The 15,919-nt window shown below is 30.2% G+C and overlaps 1 protein-coding gene across 1 annotated transcript; it reads left to right on the top strand.

The window, feature by feature from the left end:
- Positions 1 to 172: 172 nt before the first annotated feature.
- Positions 173 to 15,896, top strand: LOC128393950 (uncharacterized). The gene is made up of 6 exons (XM_053354183.1): positions 173 to 1,322; positions 2,132 to 2,365; positions 3,681 to 3,917; positions 5,385 to 5,798; positions 7,821 to 9,016; positions 13,309 to 15,896. Exons 1-6 carry the CDS (start codon positions 173 to 175, stop codon positions 14,170 to 14,172), a joined length of 4,095 nt encoding a protein of 1,364 aa, XP_053210158.1. The 3' UTR covers positions 14,173 to 15,896.
- The last annotated feature ends 23 nt before the right edge of the window (positions 15,897 to 15,919 follow it).

The raw sequence follows: 15,919 nt of genomic DNA, 5'->3' as shown, positions 1-15,919 counted from the left end.
TGTCACAATTGATTCGAATAAATTTAACAAAATTATTGAAAAATGAGGATGAAAATTTTCTCGGTCATTTAATGATCCGATTTGGGAACACTAGAAACTGTTACAGTTTCGGATAAATGTAACCTAGAATTGTAGAGTTGGGATAAAGTTTCAATGTCATTCATTGATTGCCATGAAAATTCATGATTCCAATTTGATTTGGACTTTTTGCTCGATCGGGTGTCTCATTCAACTCTATTCTGTGAGTCATCAATTTATCAATTTTCGAGTTAGAAATGAGGTTGCTTTCGATTATCCTCCAAGAGTTGAACTTCCAGCAATCGATATCATGATTCCAATGGCCATAGCGATCAATATGACCGAGTTATTTAAACGTCATCCATATCAAGTGATATCTTTATGTCGATTCCTGCAATTTAATCAAAGTATAATTATAACGGCAGATAATCTGAACGAGAAATGTCCACAATTATCTGAAGCTCCAGTTATTATCTCTAATCATTTGGCCAATATATTGACAGTTGAAGATATTGAATATCTCACCAAGGGTATGGATAAAATGATCAATGGACTCATATTGACAGAAACTGGCTCTGAACTTATAGTTGAGAAAAGATGTAAAGTTGACCAATTTTTCACATCAACTGCAATTTACTTAAGAATCGCATGTCAAAATCAATCAAATCCATTCACAATCGATGCGAGAAAATACTTGATAAATGGAAATCATTTCGCTATCCTGGTACATTCTCTGGGTTCCTATTTTGGGATCCGATTTACTTCACCTAAATCTCCATGTGAGATTAGTCAGAATCGCTATTTCATGGTAATCCAAGAAACTGGAACTATTGTCATGACCACAGTTCGTTATAAGAAAACCGTTTCCGACTCATTAAGATGGCCTTATGAAACATCATGTCAAAATTACAATAAACCCTCAGCTCTTTGGAAATGTATTTTAACTCGATCAACTAAAAGGAAAACAGATCCTTATATACCGAATAACGTTCTCGTCGAGTATCAAAAATATCCAGGCCACTTGACCTTTAGTAATAAAAACGAGGAAATGACTCAATGTGCTAATGTTATCGACAGGCCAGAATGTGAAACCATAGTTTACGAAACGGAGGGTAACGTTAACCAAGAAAAATTTGTCTACGATGGCGGATACATTTATCTTGAAGCTCCATTAGATCCAACGGTTTACTATAAAACTTATCCAGCTTTTCCTGTTTCAGATTATATAATATTTGTGGGAAGTATACTGGGAATTTGGTTCGGTGTTTCCATCTCAGAGCGTCTTTCAAAAGGAATTAAACTTTGTAGATCATTTAGAAGAGAAAAGAAAATGATAATGAAAAAGAAAAATTATTTCATCTCTGATCATGTTTACTGGCTTGAAAAGGTTAACGTTCTTAAACCTTTAAAATGAAAAAAAAGGAATCAAGGATGAACAAGAGAAAAAAACGACAATCATAACATTTCCATGATTATCTAAGAATAAATTTTCTAATAATCAAAATGTAAACACTTTGTTTCTTTTGCTAAATTTACCTTTTAACTGGTTGATTGACATTTATTGATGATTATTGTTGATAATTGATTGACAATCCAACCAATGGCTTCCTTTTGGTAAACAAGAACAAAACAAATGACAGTTGAGTGATGAGGAGAAAAACAATTACCAATAAATCAGAGAATGAGAGAACATTGAATATTCAAACCATACCAATTACCAAAGATAATCAAACAATTTAAAATGAAAACAATTAAAAATAAAAATAGAATTTAAATTAATCGTTAAAAAGGTCAACAGATGTCACTTGTTTCTCTCTCTCTGTTATTCTTTTCGCGAATGTGGCGACATCTTAACTCTTTTTGATGCGAACTTGAGAGTTGACAGGAAAAGATTTAGTTCTGTGTTTGTTTGTGTTGAAAACAACACAAGACTCAATTAAATCAACATGATACCTTTTACAACCTGTATGAAATTTAATCGAAAACGTTTCCAAGAGAAATTACCTAAAATCGACCAGCAACAACAACAACAACAACAACAACCAAATGAAGAGCAACAATTACTTCCGGATCAAAGCGATCAAACCAAATCATCACCTCAACAAATGAAAAACAACAACCAAAACAACAAGAATTCACATTGATCCAATTGTCCTACTTGATTACAGTTACCATGGGGTCACTGATCGTTTTCTTGCCAGTGCATCTAAATGGAGCTTTAATTCATTCACTTTGGATACATTGACCGGTGGTCATTCACTATCAGCCCTCCTTTTCCACCTTTTCAATAAATACAACTTCATCCAGGAATTTAAATTAGAGATCATCAATGTATGGAAATGCTTACGTAAGTTTTATCATTTATTTACATATAAATTGCTTATAAATAATAACAATCAATGATAATCACGATTACCGTTATATTGTGTTGTTACTTTAACATTCTTAATGATAATCTTAATATTAACAATGGTAGAAAATGTTTGCTCAATTATTTTCATGATTAACATGATTCTCTCTGTGTCTCTGTATTGATGTTAAATTGTTAAACTGATTATCATTCTCAATGTTGTTTCACTTGTTTATCTCATCTAATGAGACTACATTTACACTTATTTAAGCTTAATAACAATCTAAATAATTAATTAAACTTTTTTTTCTCTCTTGTTTCTCTTAATGTTGAGATAAGCTGATTGCATTGAGATTAAATTGTAAATACATGATATTAAACAATAGAATAGATAATAAAATAAATGAGTTATCATTTATATATAAAAAAAAGATGAGGATGTGAATGATGATTTTGTTTTTAACAATATAACATTAAAACGGATCAAATTAACATTTAAACCTTCATGTTAATTATAATATGATCAATATGAATGATAGAAAGTCAAATGATTGAATCAATTTCAATTGAATTGAAAATATCTATTCACCAATAACTAAATTAGGTCAATATCAACTTTTTAACCAGTTTGATGTCTCCTCTCTCTCTCTCTCTCAATTTATGATTACCTGATTGTCAACAATTTATCACGTAATAATAATGAAAGAATATGATAAATTTTTGACCAACAACAATAACTAATTTGCGTAGTTAATTAAGCAAAAAATTGATTCATGATGTCTACCTGTTTCTTTCACTTTTCTCACAACACTCTACTTACTATTAACAATTAGGTCAATAAAAAAATTTGCATATACTTTGATTCCATTGATTTTCCAACCCAATTGATCTAATTGTTATTGTTATTGTTATCTTGATCATTATTATTCTTGTTTAACAACAAAATGATAATAATAATGTTAAAAAAAACGAGTATTCACTTTATATACCCCGTGATTTATGTTAACCCATCCAATTAGGATGACAGAGTAGGAGGATGAAAAGTAGACATGATGATGTAGATCAGGTAGTTTTTTCCTCTCTCCATCAATATCATTGCCATTTATCATCCTCATTTTAATCATTCTTATCATCTTCATCCTAGATTCTCATTTCATGTAAATTTTGCTTTCTTTCATCCCTTTGTCATCCTCATCTCTTTTGTGTACATTAATGTTATGATTCATTTACTTTCATCATTATCATTATTTCCTGGTTCCTTTTTTTTTGTTGTTGATGAGACTCTTGTTTTTGTTTCATTTTTTTCCTGTAGGTCTCTTTGAAAATGGTTACCATGATACCAATCCTTATCATAATTCAATTCATGCAGCTGATGTAACCCAAGCTATGCATTGTTTCATTGAGGAGGAAAAGATTGGCCAATATTTAACACCCATGGAAAAGATGTGCTCACTACTCGCAGCAGTGACTCATGATCTTGACCATCCAGGAGTAAATCAACATTTTCTTATTGCAACTAAAAGTCATCTAGCATCGCTTTACAATGTAAGTCACCATCGTCATCAGTATCATCTTCATCCGCCATGATTATCATCATTAATACACATTTATCCTAGTTCATATCATGAAAGAGAGAGAGAGACCGATTGTGAGTCAGTACAAAATTGAGTTACTTTTTCTCATCGTTAAACTGGAATACAGATGAAAAAAAATCCATTGACATTATCATTATTATTATATTCCTTTGGTATTTTACTTTTGATATTATTTTGACCCAGTTTCAGTCACTCTCTTTTCTCCCTCTCTCCTTTTTTCTTGCTATGTATGTTGCTCTTCATAGTGATGTTGATGATGATGAAGCAACGTAAGAGAAAATACTTGAGTCTTGTAGATTTAGGCCATGGAACGCAGAATCTATGACGTAAATATCTGTTTGCTTTTTTTTCTGTTGCCTCTTTTTCCAGAATTCAGACTATTCTTCAGCATTATGTTACCTGGAATCTCATTCTAACCTTTTTTTCGCTCTCTTTTCTCATCGTCATTATTTCATTCTCATCCTCTAACTTCTCCCTCCCTGTTTTACTCCCATTCCCTTTTCTTACCTTCCAAGTTTTTCTTCACCTTCCTCTCTCTCTCTCCTTATCATCGTTTTTAGTTCTCTCATCCTTCCTTATCTTCTATACTTTTATTATTCTTTCATTTCCTGTGACTTTCTTTCGTCTCTCTTCATCATCTTCCTCCTTCTGACCTCAGTAACATACTTATCGATTATGTTATGAGGCATAAAAAAAGGGACCGGCTGACGGTTAATAAAACCCTCAGGCAGTTAGAGGCAATCATTACATTTTCCTCCTTTGACAAAAAAGGTTTTCCTATGTAAATGGATGGTTAAGTTTTCGTCATCAATGAAATAAACATCAGTTCCTGAAAAAAATATCTTTCCCTCGAATTTTTTTCTTCCTCCCTAATCGACTGATCCCTTAAACCGATCACTATTTGAATGAATTTAGACTTTATAAGTTCACAGAATTTCGTAAAATTTGTCATTTCGTCAACAATTAAATTCCATTTAAATTGATTGATCTGTTTTACACTCTCTTTGTAGCTTCACAATGAACCTTTTAGTTACGAGAAAAAGATTGAACCTTTCGTCGTCACAGTCGATTAACCTATTGTTTTATATTCTAATCAACTCGAAAATTTCAATCAATGTTTTTGCTCAACAATATTTTCCTTGTGACATTTACATAATTTCCCCTCAGGGTATTGACTATTGAACCATTAATATAAAGGTATTATAGAAAATTCTTTTTATCATCATGAAAGGTATCGAACTAATAATACTAATGATAAAGGGATTAAACTTAATTAACTAGGATCAAAATTTTCCCAAACTTGTGTCAAAAAATGATTATTATCTAAATTACGTATTAATAATTTAGATCTAATTAAAATTGCTTCCATTTCATTTGAATTAATTGCTTTTTTTTTCTTTCATCTCAATTGATGGATTCAGAATCTTCTGTCCTGGAATCGCATCATTGGAGGTTCGCAATATCATGTTTAAAAGAATCTGGAATCTTTAGTCATTTTAATAGTGACCAATGGTCAACAGTCCAGTTTTTATTAAGAAGTTTAATCTTGGCCACCGATGTAACCCAACAGACCAACTATTTGAAACGTTTTCGTGAATCCCTCGAGTCTGCAACCATCTCAATGGCCACACCAACTGATCGTTTATTTGTCATGCAAATTGCACTTAAATGTGCTGACCTTGGAAATCCCTGTAGACCTTGGGTGTTGTCGAAAAAGTGGACAGCCCAAATTTGTGATGAATTCTATCGTCAAGGGGATTACGAGAAACAATTGAACATGCAGGTTACACCCATTTTTGACCGACGAACTGCATCAGTAGCACGTATACAAATAGGTAAATCCATTTTTCTAATAATAATAATTACCTTCTCATCATTTCCTTTTCCGGTCATACTAATTACATTGTATCATCCTAAATCTTTAAGTCAAATATTCAAAATATCATTTAATCGAAATAGAAGAAGAAAAATTTACATTCATTATAATAGATAATTTAGTTAAATATGCAATTCGAGTGTCATATTTGAAGAGAGAGAGAGAGAGAGAGAGAGAGAGAGAGAGAGAGAGAGATTGGAATTAATATTTACATTTATAATTAAATTTTGAGCATCCGAGTTTCCTTCATGTGATAAATTATTATCCATATACATGTACATGTAATAGTGATTATCATTGTCAACGGATGATGAAGATTATGATGATACGTTTTATCATTATTTTTGACTGTATAAATTTCAACCCTCACGATAGATTATCAAGATTAATTCTTTATGAAAGAATTAATTTGTTTAATTAGTTGCGAGAAGAAGAAGACAATTAATGATCCTTTTATCGTAAATAGATTCTTTTTTTTTTACATTACAGCGATCATTTAAATAGTAAATTGAATTAGCTTTTTGTCTTAATCAACCTAATGAACCTTTGTTGATAAAACAATAGTTATCATTTTGTGTATCTAAAGTCTAATCACTTTCATCATCAAGATGATCATATTTTCATTAGATAATAATAATTATATTAATAAATATCATCATGAAAAGATTTCATCTTTCAACCAACATGATAATGCAAAAACCTCAATAAACAGTTTCATGTAAAATAAACAGCTGATCTAATTTTTTGCCAATTTCACAATCAATGAAACTTATTCATATTTATGCAAATTGTAATTACATTTAGTAATTAACGTTTTTTTTTTCATAACTTTTTTTCCGCTGACTGTTTTTATTTTATTTCTTTACGTTCAATCATCTTAATTGCAGTAAATTAAACTTGTCTATCCCATGTTGAGGCTTTTGTCTTATGCAAATAGATGGATAATTAACTTTCAAGTGAATGTCAAGTTAACCGGATTAACCTAGAAACAAAAAACACACTGAATTAATTAATTCAATTGGAAACTGTAGTTTAATTAACATCAAATCGTTTCCCTTTTTGATATCAATCAATTTGAAAACCTTTTTTTATTTTGATTACATAAACATTGATAATTGTAATCAATTACCACAGTTTAATGGTTGATTATTATTATATTATCACAACCATTGATCATTATGGACATTTTAATATATCATATTGAACAATGATTGGAATGCAATCGTAAGCAATTAATTTTAATTGAAATAGATGCTGGAAATGAGTAATAAATATATTACTCAGTTTAAGGTTATTATCTTCATTAAACTTGGTCAACATTTAGCTTATGCTTTAGCCAATAAGGTCAATTGAATAGATTCAGTTCCTAAGTCGATTAATTTTTCCAACCAATACAACTACAATTAGATAATCAATCATTATGATCATCTGATTAACAGACCATTTTTTTGATTATCATCCTCTTATTGTCACTGTTATAATGCTATTATCATGAAACGTTTTGTATCTCACAGCAAGAAACAAAAAGTTTGTCTCTTAAAAATCGGATAAGATTATTCAAGATTCTGAGAACTGAAGTTTGAGAAAAACTTTGGAACATAAAAAAGAGGATAAATTTTGTTCACCATCATTATCCTTCACCATCACCACAACCACCAATGATAAATTCATATATAAAGTTCACACTGAGAATGATGTAAAAAGTAAAATGTCACTTGATGACTTATCTTCATGATGATTTATGATATTCTGTAATGTTAACATCTAACCTTTCTCAATGACCTCGAGTTATCTTTATCACGAATTGAACAAGAATTTAGGGTGAAATAGAGTTACAGAAAATAGCACAATAATATTTTTCTTCTTCCTTTTTTTTCCTCCTCTCACTTTCTCTAATCATCATGAGTTTCTATGGTAATGCTCCCAATTCTCAAATTAATTGACACTTTTCTTTCTTAATTGTTTCGCTAATTATTTACAGATTTCTATCGGAACATTGTCTCACCATTATTTCAATTATGGGACCAGTTTTTGTGCTCGAAACTTTCCCGTCGCATGATGTTTAACCTTAAATTCAACGATTCCCAATGGACGAATAGCTTGGAAAAGGTTAATGTAAAAAGGAGACACTCATATGAAACAATGAATGAGAAGAAAAGAAAAGCAAAAGATATATCAAAAAGTCTTGATGATATAATGTTAATTGAAGAGATATCATTAGATGAATTAAAAGAAATACCCAAAGGATTTTGCTTGGAAGATAAAGTATCATCTTCATCAACGTCATCACCCTCTTCGTCCTCTTCAGGCAGACCCAGACCAGAGGGACACAGAAAATATTCAACTGATGATAGTGTTGATCAATCAGATGATCATTTTAATCAACATCATCATTACCGTGGTGACGATAATAATCATGGTAATCAAGATGACGATTATGATGATGGTGAAAGGATGCATATTGGTAAGAAACAATGTATCGGTCCAAATGGATGCGGAACACCAAGTCCACCCTCAGAGAAACGATGTTCACTTCCGATAATATCAATGACTGATCCAAAATTAGGATCAACTTTACTGTCAACAACATCATCATCAACTTCATCTTTAACAACAATAACAACAACAGCAGCAAAATCTTTATCTTCCAATTTTTCACCAGCAAAAGTTTTTCAATCTCATCAATTATCATCATCAACACCAACCAAACAAACAACTAATTGCTCATCTTCATCTCATTCTCATTCTCATCATCATCACCATTCTCGTCATTCTCGTCACCATCATCACCACCACCATCATCCTCATCATCATCATCATCACCATCCACATCATCGTCATTCATCATTGAAACAACAATCAGCCACAACAACAACAACCACACAACCTCCACTGCCTTACATTTCTGTTCCAGAGCCTATCACTCAAACGGATTGTACTTATATTGGTGAAGGTGGAATCGATCATGATGCTGGTGATGATGGTGGATTATCTGATAACTCTTTATTCAGTACTTATAGTGGGCTACCTCGGGTTGTTGAACAATTAATGAATTACGAACAATCAATTGACAAAGTAACCTGTTTACCTCACTCTTTTTCAGCACTGCCGCCTGGTTATTCAACATCATCATCAACAATTACACCTTCATATCCATCTCAATCAATTGTCGATACTGTAAGTTAATCAATCAAACAAAAACCCCAATTACCATTAATTAACCACCCTCATCATTATCATCGTACATCAAACCAGTCAAATCATCTTATCCATTAATTAACCATAAAAACCATTAATCGTTAATCTGAATTATAAGTTTATGTAGTTTTCTTTGCAATATCAATGAATATTAAAAGGAGAGGTTGTATATCATTAAGAGTTGACCTTTTCTTTGAAATTCGATAACAATCAACTATTATTAGATTGAACAATTTACAGTTTTTTTGCAATTAATTAAAAAAAAACTGAATCACAATTAGAAATATAATATTAGTAAATCACTTTCCATTGCTCTAAATAATAAAACAATTGAAATATTGTTGAAAACTATAAATTATAATTTCTCATTGATCATGGTTATTGAAAAATGAAGTAATTAAATTGTAGTAGTTTTATTTTAATTGCAACAATTGGGGTTAAATTATATTATTCCTTGTTATTGAAGTTTACAACAAAAACAAAAAACTCGCAACAATTAACAAAATTTCAACTCGAAAGCAATTGTATCCCCACGAATCATTGTTTTCTTAGTTGAACTTTTTTTCTGACTATCAAATCGATAAATTGTTCTGATGATGATTACGATTAAATTGTTAAAACAATTCTTCCACTGTTAATCAATACACAAGGTTGATTGTAATCAGTTGATTCTGTGATAATCAAGACAATCATCTAATAATCACCTATGTGTGATTGACAAGGTTATAAATTCAACCGATTGAATTGATTACTATCAACAAAATGATATTTTAATATTTTTTCATTTTCACACTTCAATCAAAAGCTAATCACCAATAATGATCACAAATCAACATCGATTAACGATTAATAACAATTAAACTTTTATCAATGAGATAATATTATTTACATCACCAGATAACCTTTAAGAAAGAGATACGTAAATTGCATTAAACTGATAATTACTTTGAATCTCAATTAACTCGTGATAATTGTTGATATCATCTTCGTCAACATATGACTATTGATGACGATCACCCTGATCATTAAGTTAATCAATATGATGATCAATTTAAGTTGATAATACCTGTGAAAAATTGATTGGTTATCCTTTGATTACTTGTTAACTTGTTACTCTCATCAAAGTAATTATTTTTTTCTTGTTTAGATTCTTAACATTTTCTTGAGACTTTTTCAACATCTTCTCATTATCTTCATCATGATTATCATCATTGTTATCATGTTGTAACTGTTGAATTGACATTAAGGAAACAAAACACTGAATTAGGTGTGTCTTCAGCTTCTCAAATATATGAGTTCGAATCATCTTTCTGAGATTACATTTTTTTTTCTTCTTTGTGTTTATCATGTTACCATGATACAGACATGATGAAACTGAATTTAATATCGAAATATCTACTTTCTCTCTTTCATAATCATCATGATCGTCATCATTACTATTATTGTTATTCTATTCTCCCTTTTTATCTTTTTTTCCTTCTCTTTCGTCCTTATTTTTATCTTCATCCTCTCTTCACCTTATATGATACTTGAATTTGTCTTGAAAAAAAATTCATCTTTTTCTGTACATCTCTTCAGAATCTTCGGAATCTTTTATCGTTATCATATTATTTCATCATCTTCGTAATGAAAAAGATGAGAGAGAGAGAGAGAGAGAGAGAGAGAGAAATCTTTCAAATGATATTATATATCTCAATGAAAATGCTACATTTTTACATGTTAATAGTAGGAAAACATAAGCCAAGTCTGAATTGTATTAAAAGTTAACAAGTAAATTAGGTTTTCCGCTTCATAATTTTGTCTTTTGGCTTCATCTTCTTCATCTTCCTCATCTTTTTTTTCATCCTCATCCAATCTTGAGCATTCTCATCATTCTCTTTCCTCCTTAACTATTATAATCAGCATAACAAGATGATAAACTTTCATTATCAGGCTCATCTTACATCAATATCATCCTCATCCTCTCATCATTATCAGTTTCAATTTTGGTAACCTCTTTACCTTTTCTTTTTGTTCGAGCAAATAACTTCCGCTTTTAATCTTTCTCTTCACCTAATTCATCTGTTCCAGTACACACACCAAATTGAAGATGAAATTTCTCATCCTCATCCTGTAAAGATGATGATGATCCTTTTTAGACCTAATCTCTCTCTCTCTCTCTCTCTCTCTCTCTCTCTCTCTCTCTCTGAACAACTATCTTATTCTGACGACTGATCTTTTTAATTTAATAATAAGGCAAAAAAGATAATTGTTTTCCACAATCATCATTTCGCTCCATTAAATAATTTCAATCAACATTACATCATCAATCCAATTGTCTCCTATTGAAAATAAGATTTTCATTATATTTCTCATTCCATGTATTATATTAATAATACAATTGTAATCATCTTTGTGTCTCTCAAATTAACTCTTGATTAGGTTGATTACTTTATTATCTGTTTCTTGAAATAAACCAGAGAAAAAGTTTTCTTTATTTTTTTTTGCTTCTTCTATTCATATATAAGATAATATCAGTTGAAAATGAGTAACCATTAGTTTGATTACCTTGCAGGGATAATAGAGAGACAATAGCACCCAAATTGTGATATTCAGGGTAAGCAAACTGAATAGATTTCATGAAATAATGAAAAAATACCAAACCACAACATATAACATTTAGATTGTAGTTACAAATTATATTTGTTTGTACTTGATTTGTGTATAATCAATTGATTAATCATTTATTTACTCTCTTTGTTTTGTCATGAATTTAGCTTGAAATCAATTACATGCAATCAATTAATAATTATATCACCTTTTATGTAAATAGAGTGAGAGTATTAACTTTTTTGTCATTGATAAAATAGATTTGAATTGAATTATCGGATTATATCAAATATTATAATTCGAAGCGAAAAAAAGTATTGAATCAATTGAAAGTTCATCAACTGTAGGTAATGTTTCATATTACGTTTTGAACTATGTTGTTTTCATATGATTCCAGGTAATTTGATTGTGAATAATATGATGAGGAAGATTTTGATTACCAACATTATTTTTTACTTTTACATTATTCACCTACAAATAGGGTTTACCAATTGAGTGATGATTTAAATGCAAAATTATTGTTTAACATTGCAAATAATGATGATGATGGTGAAAAAAAGTGGAAACAAGACTGATTTATTTTAGTCTAAATTGTCTGTTCCCATTTAAATTTAATTATACTTGAGAGAAACAGAATCAAGATGATGTCGATGGTGAAGAGTAGGCTGATGATGATGATGATGATGATGATGAAGATGAATGAAAAAAATTTACAAAAAAACTAAGCATTTGAAGTAACAATTGTAAAAGTAACATAGAGATTGTAAAGCTTACATTGCATTTCGTAGTTAAATTGGCAAACTCATTTAATTTTATGCTCTCTTTTCATCATCCTACTCAGCATCATCATCATCTTCATCATCATCCTCATCTTCATCCTCATCCTCCACCATCTTCTCAATGTTGCTCTTCTTTTGCTCTTTGCATATTATTTCCAGGTTGAAGGATTAGAGAGCAGATTAAATTGAATTATAGTTTGACAATCAAATTGAAAATAGAGACAATCTAAATTGTACCAATGGTAAAAAACGTAACCTCTTTTTTTTACCTTCTTTTTAATGGTTTTCCTTTTGTTTTTGTGATTCCATGAGATTGAACATAAATAATCAATTTGATACAATTGAAGGCTGAGTTTGGTTGTGTCACAAAAGAGGTAGATGCTTTTTTCCAATAGATGAATGATCAAGATTAGGTTTTCAATCAACTATCAACACACACAAATTAATGTTGACAATAAAAACTACTCTCACTCTGTTTAAATTGTTCCGAGACTTGAACCCATCCCCTTAACATCAACAACCTTTTAAACAAAAACCATTTTACTTTTATATTTTCATTATCACCAATAAATTAATGGATAACACAAATTAATTGTCAATTTACTGTCAACCTAAAATTAAATGGAACAGCTAAATTAAATAGATTTTACTCATTTTGTCAACTGTTTAGTTTTAATCTATATAATTGATCCCATTGATATTATAACATTTACACATTCAGTCAACAGTTTTGTTTGTTTCTCACTCGTTTAAAAAACAGTTTCAAGAGAAACTCATATGATAATGATGTTTGGCTTGTTAATTGTTTGTTTTATATTTTATTAATTTCTCACTAATTAATATTGATTTTTATTTACATTTTCTCATATCCTTCAATGATATTAATTTGTCATCGTAATTTAGGCTCAGTATATGAGAGGTCGTCGAGGCTCAGCTCCTGGTTGCATTGGAATCTACACTGGATGTGAACTCGCCGCTGCAACATTGGTCTTTCTTCATGGGACTGTCTCAGAAAACGATGACAATTCACTAATAACATCCTCTCATCATCCTCATCAATATAATAATAATAACAACAACAATAACAACAATAATCATATTAACCATCCTTCCTTATCATCTTCTCACTTTCATCCATCCCATTCATCATCTTCACTGGTCCACCTTAAATGTCACTCATCATCATCAATGAATCCATCACCAACCTCATCATCTCAATCATCACCTTCCTCATCTCCACCACATTCATCTTACAGTCATCATCATCATCAACATCAACAACAACAACAACAACAGTCATCCCCAACATCAACCACTAAACAACATCAACGGCCAAGCCTGTTCTTAACCAAAAGTAATAATAATAATCATGAAAATAATAATAAAGGACAAAAGCGTCGATCATCATTTCCCGTTTGTGATAGTGGACATTATCTCAGTTATTTAGCAACTGAAGGTGGATCAACGATTGGAGTGGGAGTTGGAATAGGAGGAGGAGGAAAATTAACAAATAGGAAAAGTCCATCATCTTATTTTCATGGAACTGCCAAATCATCATCACCTCGATTGAAAGGACGATCATTGGAACTGTTGATGTCCTCATTAACTGCCAAAACTAAATTATTAACCAATCATCAATCGTGTTCCCTTGATTCTGCCTCTGAATGTCGCTCATGGCTCGTTAAAAGGGAGGAAAGGAGAGGCTCAATTCCTCAGGATATTTTAATTCACTCACTAGCCAATTACACATCAGCCAACGCTTTATGATCAACAATAACAATTCAATTGAACGGATAACGGACCCAAAGAAAAACAAGCGAGATAATTACAATCAGGAATCAAATCATTTTTACAGTTAATCAACTTCTAAACACAGACACGCAACACATACACACCTCGCAACTAAACCATAATTACTACAAATTAACCTTAAAATTTAAAGTCCAAATTATAAGAAAACGAAAACTTTGATGAGCGGGAAAAATTGAGATTCGTCGTTACAATAATTATTATTCCCTCAACAATTACTTTGTATTGGTAGTAATTATGATGATCAGAAAGGCGTAAATAATTATAATGAAAGTTTTAATAATCAATTGGTGATCTTTGTGATGATTTAAATCAATTGGTTTTCAAAGGGCTTCCTTATTTATCTCTTACTTTTTGTCTTTCGTTTCTTTCCTTCAATTTCAATGAAATTGCCATGAACCTTTACGCCATCCAAATAACAACAATTCTTTATCATCATCATCATCATCATCACAATTATTATCATCATTTGCTCATGATTGCCTTCAATTCAATTATAACTAAACCGTATCAGCATCTTAATTATCATCAACAAGCAAAATTATTGTTTCTTTGTTTTAATTGTGTTTTCAATTTTTCGTTCCTCTTCCAGTCTTCATAATTAGAAGATGTTAATTTATCCTTAACTTATCTGAATCAGCGAAATTAATTGAAACAGAAAATTAGATTAATTGTGAATCAAAGTGATCTAATTGATGATAATAATAGATGATGATGATGATGAGAGTATGATGATGGTGATAATGATTAGGAATCTAATGGTAATCCTTTTGTATTTAGATAAAAAAAGGAAAACATCAGCCAAATGATTATGATTATCATCACAATCAAATGTAAACTTATTTATTGTAAACTTATCATCACTTTAATTGATACAATTAACTTTCACCAATCGCTTAATTACTGAAACAATTATCTCTCAAAGGTGCTCAGGTCAATTATAAACTTTTTTCCGCTGCCAGAGTAAAGGGAAAAGTCAACCAATGTCAATGTTGTTAATTATAAATGTAATAATATTAATTAACTGATAATAATTATACAATTACAATAATAATAATCAACTAACTAACTACACAATAGTAATAATAAGTGATTAAACAATTTTCGGTTTCTTTTTATCTTAATCACTTTAATTTGTACAAAGAAACAATCAAATCAACTTAATATGTTGTTGTTTTTTTTTGATTGCTCATCTTAATCAATTTTGTTAAACTTAATTAACTAATTAATCCAATTGTTTATTTCTACCTCTTCATCGTCATGTACATCACAATTAATTACAAATCTAACCAATAATCTAATAATGTGTACTTAATGGTGATGATGATGTTGATTATGATTAAGCTGATTGTGATTTGATTTGATCAATCATTTGATTGATGAGCACAATAAACCAATTGTTAATCAGCAATTACAATCTGATAACCATAATTGAAAATTTTGATAACAATCAAATGATGATCAACAATTATCATTAAAAACCAAAATCTAACCTCTTGCCCCTGATACAAAATTAATTAACTAATCAACTGACATTTAACAAAAATCTTTGATTATAATTGAAACAAATTTTTACTCATTTGAATTAATAACAATAATTGTACATTTCAATCAACAGCTAATGTTAAACAGCAACAACAATTAAGAAATACTAATAAAAACTGTAATAATGGTCATGTTAATCAACTAATTGTCAACCTGGGGA

The sequence above is a fragment of the Panonychus citri genome, unplaced genomic scaffold, assembly GCF_014898815.1.
Source record: "Panonychus citri isolate SS breed McGregor unplaced genomic scaffold, ASM1489881v1 Contig00139, whole genome shotgun sequence".
Classification (NCBI taxonomy): domain Eukaryota; kingdom Metazoa; phylum Arthropoda; class Arachnida; order Trombidiformes; family Tetranychidae; genus Panonychus; species Panonychus citri.
Note: the sequence above shows the minus strand (reverse complement) of the source record. Positions and strands in the feature narration are given on the sequence as shown.

Bases quoted from the DNA above. Each gene is read 5' to 3' on its own strand.
- LOC128393950 (XM_053354183.1), top strand. From the start codon at position 173: ATGAAAATTCATGATTCCAATTTGATTTGGACTTTTTGCTCGATCGGG. The intron at 1,323-2,131 runs GTAGATCATTTA...ACAAATGAAAAA, and splicing joins TTCAAAAGGAATTAAACTTT to CAACAACCAAAACAACAAGA. The intron at 3,918-5,384 runs GTCACCATCGTC...TGATGGATTCAG, and splicing joins AGCATCGCTTTACAATGTAA to AATCTTCTGTCCTGGAATCG.